This window comes from Rutilus rutilus (assembly GCF_951802725.1).
Source record: "Rutilus rutilus genome assembly, chromosome: 2".
NCBI lineage: Eukaryota > Metazoa > Chordata > Actinopteri > Cypriniformes > Leuciscidae > Rutilus > Rutilus rutilus.
The window spans coordinates 49,748,832-49,758,317 of NC_140210.1; the positions used below are offsets into that span (position 1 = coordinate 49,748,832).

A 9,486-nucleotide genomic window follows, 5' to 3' on the forward strand; every position below is an offset into this window, starting at 1 on the left:
GAACGAAAAGCAAAACCAAAAGCAGTAAGACCGTGACAACACTAAATCAAATGAAACATCCCGACAAAAGTCGAAGACATGTTGAAACCCTCAAAGCTCAAGAATGTTGTAAGACTGCATTTCCTAAAACCTACAGAAATGAATGAAAGGCATTTTCAGTTCATCTCTCTCTCTCTCTCTCTCTCTCTCTCTCTCTCTCTCTCTCTCTCTCACACACACACACACACACACACACACACACACACACACACACACTCTCTATCTAAAGAACTGAAAGAATAAATCTTTTTATTCTATTTGTTATTTAGTTTGTTTTCAGTCTTTTTGGCTTTATGACATTAAACAATCATTTCATATTGAAGATGCATTGATGTTTGCAGAATTTCAGTTTTAAAAGAATTTGTTATTTCATTTTTTTTGAGTATTTGGCTGCAACTTTATTTGCATAACATAACACAAAACAAGAGGTAAGTGTTAAGAGGTAACGGAGAGTACAGAACATGCAATTATAAACAAACAGTTGATCAGTATCAGTGAAGATGATGAAGGATGAATTATTAAATTGATCCCTTTAATTGGACTCTTGTTTAATAGTAATAGTATTTCTAAGTTACATTATTACATTGAGATGAATATCATTAAGTGGTTATGAATGCTGGCCCTCATGTTGTTCTGAAGCTGAAGCTGAACTCTGGTGAACTCTTGGCATACTCTTGTTGTTATAAACAAAAACACTGCTTCACGTACAGTATGTGTTCAGTATGTTTTCTGCACTATGAGAGGCATTTCCTCATATTTCGTGTGTGACACTTTCAGTTACTCTTATTCAAATGCTGAGAGACTCAGAGTGACTGCAAAAGACACCACAACATCAAGACATACAGGTCAGTGCAAACTAAATAAGCTAATATGACACTCACATAGTATAGTTAATACTGAATACCCCAGCAGATATTTTTGTTGCTCTAGTCACGTTCTCAGCTACAGGGTTTGTTTTGTGTTCCCAGTACGTTTTTCCATTGTTAAATCAACACTGCTCAGAGCACATATGGTCCCACTATACAGAGTGTTAAAGTAAGAGAACGAGTCAAAATGTTGAAGTCACCATGATGGAGATCAGTGTTTGCTTTAGTTGGGTTCTTGGCATTTCATTGTATAATATTAGATTAAATCTAGCTTTAGTAACTGTGTGTTTATAAAACAGTTGTTTTGGTATGCAGAAAAAAAAAAAAAAAAAAAACTTAATAAATGTGTTCAGGGGTTATGTTTTAGTAGCTGATATCATTCTAATACCTATCTCTGATTATGTGATATGTTCATTTTACATTATTGATTACAGCTGCCCTGTGATGTCACAGCATGAGATTCTGCTCTAAAGCTGTTTGAACTACTCTATTTTTTAGATACACACACACAGACACACAGCATTGAGTGCGGGTGCAAAAGTGATGTTGATTCAGTGTGGATACACTTGGACATTGTTGAAATTGAAATCAACCCAAACAAACCCACCCGTCTCTTCAATGCTTCGCCTCCAAAACTCACTGTCCAATCCTAACGCAGTCTTGAATGCGACTCTCACTGACTGGCCTCCGTTACACACACAATCCAAGAGTAGATGTCTGTTTATCACAGCAGAAGCGCAACAAAATAATGTTTCATGAAAAATAAAGCACACATGATGAACGAATGACAAGGAAACACAAAAAAATAAACACACAGTACACAATAGTAATTACAAACAAGAGTTGGTTGTCAGTTGCCAACAGCACAGAAGCTCCAGACACACAATGACTCAAACCCAGTGTTACTCACGTGTGGAGCGAATCAAAGCAACATCTGCGTCTGTTTTCAGGCCTTCCCACTTCGAGTGCTGGAAAAGCTTTTCTAATATTAACTCGGGTCCTAAAGCTCTAGCCCAGTCATTGGGGGGCTTACTCTGCAAAATGCCCAGTGTTAAATTAAAACTGCTCGGTGTCTCCTGGGGTCCACTCTAAATGGCGTTAAAACTGACACTGAAGCAGTGTTGAAGTTAATTAAATAAAATAAGTAATTAATTAAGTGATGATTTGAGGTGTGTATTGAAATGTGAGGTTGTTTTATGTCGTTTCCTTGTTGGTGACATCACTGAGAGATCAATGTGTTGACTGGGATGTACATACATGTTGCTCACATATTATGGTTGCCTAGATCGTGCTGAATCTGTGCAATGACACTTCTTCCATTAATGTTTATTAGCAACTGAAAAAAGCACAAATGTCAGGGCATGACAAAACAACTCAAGCGCCCCAAAACACCCTCAGACCCGAGAGGAATTAAGTTGAATGAAATAAAAAAACAGAAGTGAAATGGACAAACACTTTATGAATTGACCATTTTCATTTGATTTTTTGACTGTGTGAATTTTATATTTATAGAATCAAAAGAGGAAATGTCGGACAGTGATGGAGATGATTATGGTGATGAAGAAGAAGAAGAAGAAGAAGATGAAGAAGAAGTAGAAGAAGAAGAAGAAGAAGAAGATGAAGAAGAAGATGATGATGATGATGACGATGATGAAGATGATGATGAAGACGATGATGAAGATGATGATGAAGATGATGAAGATGATGATGATGAAGATGATGATGATGATGATGAGGAAGATGATGAAGATGATGACGATGAGGAAGATGATGATGATGAAGATGACGACGATGATGATGAGGAAGATGATGACGATGATGATGAAGATGATGATGATGATGAAGATGATGATGATGATGGTGAAGATTATGATGAAGATGACGAAGATGATGAAGAAGATGATGATGGTATGTGGATACATGAATGCAAATGATTAAAGGTGCTCTAAGCGATGTCACGCATTTTTTAGGTCAAAACATTTTTTTGTCACATCCAGCAAACATCTCCTCACTATCCGCTAGCTGCCTGTCCCCTGAACACACTGTCAAAAAACGCGGTCTCTGTAGACAGCCCAGGCTCCACAAACGGCAACAAAAACAAACTGGCCCAGCCTGGACCACGAAACATAACAAACAGTGTTCCAGCCAATAACCGACAACAATGATTTGGGGTGGGGGTTGGGGGGGTTAGTGTGCGTGCACATGAAGGGGGGTGTGGGGAGTGGAGGAGAGAGAAGCATGAAGAGGGAGGTTAGCTAGAGGAGAGATGTCCTAGACAACGACTAACTGTAGAATTACAGCGGTGGAAATAAGTATTGAACACGTCATCATTTTTCTCAGTAAATATATTTCCAAAGGTGCTATTGACATGAAATTTTCACCAGATGTTGGTAACAACCCAAGTAAGCCATACATACAAAGAAACAAACAAAAATAAGTTCAGAAATTAAGTTATGTGTAATAATGTGAAATGACACAGGGAAACAGTATTGAACACATGAAGAAAGGGAGGCGCAAAAAGGCATTGAAAGCCAAGACAACTGCTGAAAACTTACAGTAATTAAAAAGCAATCCAGCCTCCTGTCAGTGGAAATTAATAACAGCTGGTTCAGTCCCAAATGATGGCCTACAAAAAGGTCTCATTGACAAGGTGTCACACAAGACACATCTCATGATGGGTAAAAGCGAAGAGCTGTCTCAAGACCTTCGCAACCTAATTGTTGCAAAACATAATGATGGCATTGGTTATAGGCGCCATTCTAAGCTTCTGAATGGTCCAGTGAGCACTGTTGGGGCCATAATACGGAAGTGGAAAGACAATAATTTCACCATAAATTTGCCTCGACCAGTGCTCCTCGCAAGATTTCTGATAGAGAAGTGAAAAGAATAATCAGAAGAGTTGTCCAAGAGCCAAGGATCACTTGTGGAGAGCTTCAAAAAGACCTGCAGATAGCAGGTACTGTTGAAATACTGTATATAGCTAGTGAAATACTGGGAGAATATAGTGTGGTCACATGAGAGCAAAATTGAACTGTTTGGATGCCATAATACACACCATATTTGGAGGAGAAATGGCAGTGCACATTACCCTAAAAACACCATACAACTTAGTGTTGGCTCTTGGACAACTCTTCTGATTATTCTTTTCACTCCTCTATCAGAAATCTTGCGAGGAGCACTGGTCGAGGCAAATTTATGGTGAAATTATTGTCTTTCCACTTCCGTATTATGGCCCCAAAAGTGCTCACTGGACCATTCAGAAGCTTAGAATGGCGCCTATAACCAATGCCATCATTATGTTTTGCAACAATTAGGTTGCGAAGGTCATGAGACAGCTCTTTGCTTTTACCCATCATGAGATGTGTCTTGTGTGACACCTTGGCAATGAGACCTTTTTGTAGGCCATCATTTGGGACTGAACCAGCTGTTATTAATTTCCACTGACAGGGGGCTGGATTGCTTTTTAATTACTGTAAGTTTTCAGCAGTTGTCTTGGCTTTCCATGCTTTTTTGCGCCTCCCTTTCTTCATGTGTTCAATACTTTTTCCCTGTGTCATTTCACATTATTACACATAACTTAATTTCTGAACTTATTTTTGTTTGTTTCTTTGTATGTATGGCTTACTTGGGTTGTTACCAACATCTGGTGAACATGTCATGTCAATAGCACCTTTGGAAATATATTTACTGAGAAAAATGATGACGTGTTCAATACTTATTTCCCCCGCTGTATATTCTCTTGAATTTTGATATGGCCGACACACGACCAAAGAGATGACGTTCTGATGAACAAATAGCAAAGAAGAGGGAAAAGGAGAAGGAACGCGCGAAGACCCGAATTTACATCGGAAAAGCCTGTTTCAGGAAACACGGAAGGGAGGAGGAGGGGACGGGATGAGGAGGAGGGAGGGTCGAGCTAGCCTCCGTTTTGTTTGACAACGACTTCGAACGTCAACAAGAAGTGACGTCACCCAACATCGCTTAGAGCACCTTTAAACGTGTAACTATCTTCCTTTTTAATTACTGCCTCAGTTCTACATCTGAATGTGCTCATATTTCCAATATGTTCTCAAACAGGTACTCACTGTAAAAAAAAAAAAAAAAAATTCTAAGCTTCATATAAAACAACGAGAATTTGTTTCATTATTAGATTCTTTTTTAATATTATTTTGTTTTTCACCTTTTTTCAGTTTTTTTTTTTATCTCAACATTTTATGTTTGATTGAATGTGTTGCTTGCTTGCTCTTTCTTTGTAATTGTTTGCAAAATTTACAAGCAATTTCTGAGTGAAAATTGTTTCTAAATTTTCTTTTAGTGTAAAGTGTTAAATCGGACCGGCACATAGTCACTGTCAGTCTCTTCAGCACAAACATGCTTCCTTTATATATAAATTAAGCTCGTTATAGATTGAGTCTTATTCACAAAACTTTCTGCTATCATGCTTTTATCACCCACATGTGAAGAAGAGGAGAATGAGGGTGAGAAAGAGCGGAAACGGCGATTGGAAAAGAAGAAGACAAGACGGAAGAAGAATCTGAAGAAGGCTGCATTGAAAGCCGAGGAAAAAGAGCGGAGACGGCAATTGACAGGGGAGGAAAAGAAGAGGATGAAAAAGAAGGAGAGGAAGAAAAAATGTAAGAAGATCCTGAAGAAGGTTGCAAAGGGAACCGGTGTTGCATTGGGAGTCACTGCATTAGCAGCTGTGGGTGTAGTTGGCACTGTTCATGGAGTCCCTGGAGCCGGGAAACTGACTACTATGGCAAGTAAAGGGTTAATTAACAAAGCATACAAGAAGACGTTGGCAAAAAACAAGAAGAAAAGAAGGAGAGTAAGAGAATTAGGTACAATAGCTGAAGGAATAATTGACATGACAGGATAATTTTACCACACTTATCATTTGTCATGCTAACCTGATAAGTGTCATTCTTCTGTACAAATGCTTTTGATACAACATTATTGCCCTGAATGGTCACTAGTCAGAGTGTGTTGTGTTGTCTTTTATTCAACACAGCCTCATATCTGTTTGTAACAATTTATTTAAACAACAAAATTAAATGAATTCTATCAGATGACTTCACTATCAGAAATACTGTTATCATTAAATAAGAGCCAGACTAAAGGGATCAATATAATGGTTCAACACAAATAGTCTTCACTAGGAAGAGAGGAATATCGTTCATCATTTTCACTGATACTCACATCTCTCGCTGTTGATTTCTGAGCAACATCTAATACAGAGAAAGCCTTGAATGACTGCCCACCTGCTCTCAGCGTGACTCCTTCCACAGCATCAGTCACATATTAACACTATTTATGTAATAGTGTGATATTCAGCAATTCACCAATAATGTGGCATGAAACCTCAACTAACAGTTATTGTTGAAAACTGATTAATCTGTTAATTATGTCTTCAATTAATTGGATAAAAAAAATAAACATGTTATGTATTTTATATGCATTTCAGCATATCACTATTGTTGAGGTTGATATGCTTATTATTATTATGTATGTGTTTTGATCCATGATTTTAATGTTTTTAAAGTTCGTTTTATTGCAATTGATGCATCATTCAGACATACACAGAATAATCAGCATATGAATCTCAACAGTGGTGACATATGTGTCTGGGAGACACCATAGCATAAAACTCATGGATCCCAGCTCGGTGTTTATATGGGAACTACCAGCAGGGTGTTCAAAGTAACACTGAAGCAATGTTAGAGTTAATTACACAAGAACTACAACTGACTTCAGACACAGCCTTAGATGAAATCAACTAAAGAGAAAAGAAGACATTAAATCTGTGAAGATCTCAGCAGAGGAGGATTAAACAACTCCACAAACAGCATTACCAGCTTCACTTATTACTAACCAGACTGACTTTATTTCTGGCAGACGTCTACTAAAGTTTTTATTGAGAATTAACAAAGGTTTAGTTGTTTGGTCGCCATTATGGTGATCAGTGTTGTCATTAGTTGGGCAGTTTCACTCTTGGCTTTGTATCTGAGTTTGGGACAGGGTTTACCAAAGCACATAATTTGATGCATAGTAAACCATGAACAAAGATTATAATAAAGTTTAAGTCAACTTAAAGAACATTTTGAGTGGTTAATTAATTTCATTAATGATCAAAAAAGATGTATTAGTTGTTAGTAGTTGTATTGTAGAGTTGTTTAATCCTCCTCTGCTGAGATCTTCTGAGATTTAATGACTTCTTTTGTCTTCAATTGATTTCATCTAAGGCTGTGGCTGAAGTCAGTTGTAGTTCTTGTGTTTCTCTTTCCTTTTTTAACATTAACACAGCCTTTGTGTGACTTTTAACACCCCGTTGGTGATCCTCAGATAAACATCGGGGAATTTACAGTGTACAAAGATTTTCATGTCAAAAGTTTTAGAATATTTCTAAGAAAACACAAAAAACATGCTGCCCTGAAGCGATGTGTTCAACATGTGGTTCAACCTGTTCGGCCTCAACAAGGACTTCTTTGGAAGTTTTGGTTTTCTTAAAAACAGCTGCATTTTTATATATTTTTTCATTTCTTGTAAGATTACATATTCTCTCACATATGGAAAACTACATGATTATTCAATATACAAGTTCATATATATATATTGATCAACTGACCCTTTGCCAAGCCACGCCTCTTAGTTTCTGTCATTTGTGTGGCTAATTATTTGCTATATGATATTTACTTATTACATATATATTTACATTATGTTTTTTTTTTTTTTTTGCAGTTCATGGTAATATTAATGATCTTCAGTATTTCAGATTATTGTTTCACTTATATTTGTTCAATAAACAGTGTGTTTGGTCACCAGTCCTGAAGAAACCTAATGACAAACACTGATCTCCTGTTTTCTTATGTCTCGACTCGACTCTAAGTTCTTATTTGATGATTTATTAAACACTCATTCAAAGTTACTTTCATCCATTGAATGAACAAACAAATCTCCCAGCTCCTGACAGAGGTAAATGGTGATGGTATTTTGACATCACATTCATTCTTCCATCACAATCCTCACAAAATACAACAGACAATTTTAGAGAATAATTTACAGCAAAAAGTGGCAAACTTACTTTAGAGATTTAATGATATATAGACCCTTGTAATGTAGTTTTCAGGTATAAATCAATGTATTGAGGTTGATTCAGTGACATTACATCAAATCATTGAATTTAGATGTTAGCATTTTTACAGTGTACATGTCTGTGTGGCTGCAGTTTTGGGCAGATGTATTTTATGCTAATTTTTGTTGTGTGAGAGCAGTGGATTGGCTGCATGAGCTCAGAGCGCTCCTGTAGGGCTGTACATATGCAAATCACAGTCTGATCACACAAGATAAAGACTGGTGAAGATCTGATGTCTCCAGATCATCTCACCGGCTGAAACGAATCAACAAACTAGACAAGCCATGGATTCTAACAAACACAAGCATGCCTGTGGGAAATGCAAGGCTCACTGCAATTCCAAATGCAAATGCTCTTGTCATAAAAGTGACACAGCATCTGAAGGAACAGTGGAAGTGGACTCTGAAACAGCCTGTGATATTCTTGTATGCTGTACTGAATTGATTGACTGCAGTATTATGTGAAAATTTGCAGGACGTTCTTCAGACAGGTGAGAAACCTTTGTTTGTTTGAAAAACATTTGCAACCTAAAATATGGACATTTTCTTAATTGCAGATAAACCTTTAATCCATGTTCATTGAAATGAAAGCAAATTGTGTTGTAAATGCTTACATGTTGTCTAGTCACAAGCAGTGTTCAGGGTGTCATCCGTCATTGATGGTACATGTTTGGCACGCTTTACTGCCATGCATTTCACAATTTTTCTTTGCTGTTCGTTCCAACCAAAAGTTGACATCTGTCCAACATTGGAGCTGGGACCTGAATATCATTTTCAACCCAAATCCAACTTCTGACAGATGCTGGAGTCTACATGCAGAAAAATCTTTCTAAATCCTTAGAAATTACTTACATCTTTAAAAAGAATTGACATGTGTCCGGAGAAAATATCTTGATTTTATTGTATTGTTCTCATTCCATTGGCTTAAACATTGTGTTTTGTTATAGTTTTGATTTAAAGGTGCTCTAAGCGATGTCACACTTTTTTTTTTTTGTCACATCCAGCAAACATCTCCTCACTATCCGCTAGCTGCCTGTCCCCTGAACACACTGTCAAAAAACACGGTCTCTGTAGACAGCCCAGGCTCCACGAACGGCAACAAAAACAAACTGGGCTAACCCGCACCACGAAACATAACAAACTGTTCCAGCCAATAACCGACAAGAAGGATTTGGGGGTGGGGTTTGGTGCGTGGATGAGGAGGGAGGGAGGGTCGAGCTAGCCTCCGTTTTGTTTAACAATACTTTGAATGTCAACAAGAAGTGATGTCACCCAACATCACTTAGAGCACCTTTAAAACAAGAAAAAAAAGCTGATGAAGTAAGAAAACCAAACGTAATCTTACGGATATATTCTCTGAAAAAAAAAAAAATGTTTTAGAAGTAAACTAACTTTGTGAAAGGATGCAAGATTTGAGAAAGGATGTTTAAATCTTTTTACTTTTAAATCA

The 9,486-nt window shown here is 37.3% G+C and overlaps 1 protein-coding gene across 1 annotated transcript; it reads left to right on the forward strand.

Moving 5' to 3' along the window:
- Positions 1–753: 753 nt before the first annotated feature.
- LOC311283732 (uncharacterized protein) lies at positions 754–6,222 on the forward strand. Its single transcript, XM_084398389.1, has 3 exons — positions 754–884; positions 2,418–2,813; positions 5,369–6,222. The coding sequence occupies exons 1-3, from the start codon at positions 776–778 to the stop codon at positions 5,782–5,784; spliced, it is 921 nt and encodes a 306-aa protein (XP_084254515.1). The 5' UTR covers positions 754–775; the 3' UTR covers positions 5,785–6,222.
- Positions 6,223–9,486: the final 3,264 nt, after the last annotated feature.

Coding starts and splice junctions, on each gene's coding strand:
- LOC311283732 (XM_084398389.1), top strand. CDS start 776: ATGAGAGGCATTTCCTCATATTTCGTGTGTGACACTTTCAGTTACTCT. Junction 885..2,417: donor CACAACATCAAGACATACAG/GTCAGTGCAAAC, acceptor TTATATTTATAG/AATCAAAAGAGGAAATGTCG. Junction 2,814..5,368: donor TGATGAAGAAGATGATGATG/GTATGTGGATAC, acceptor CCACATGTGAAG/AAGAGGAGAATGAGGGTGAG.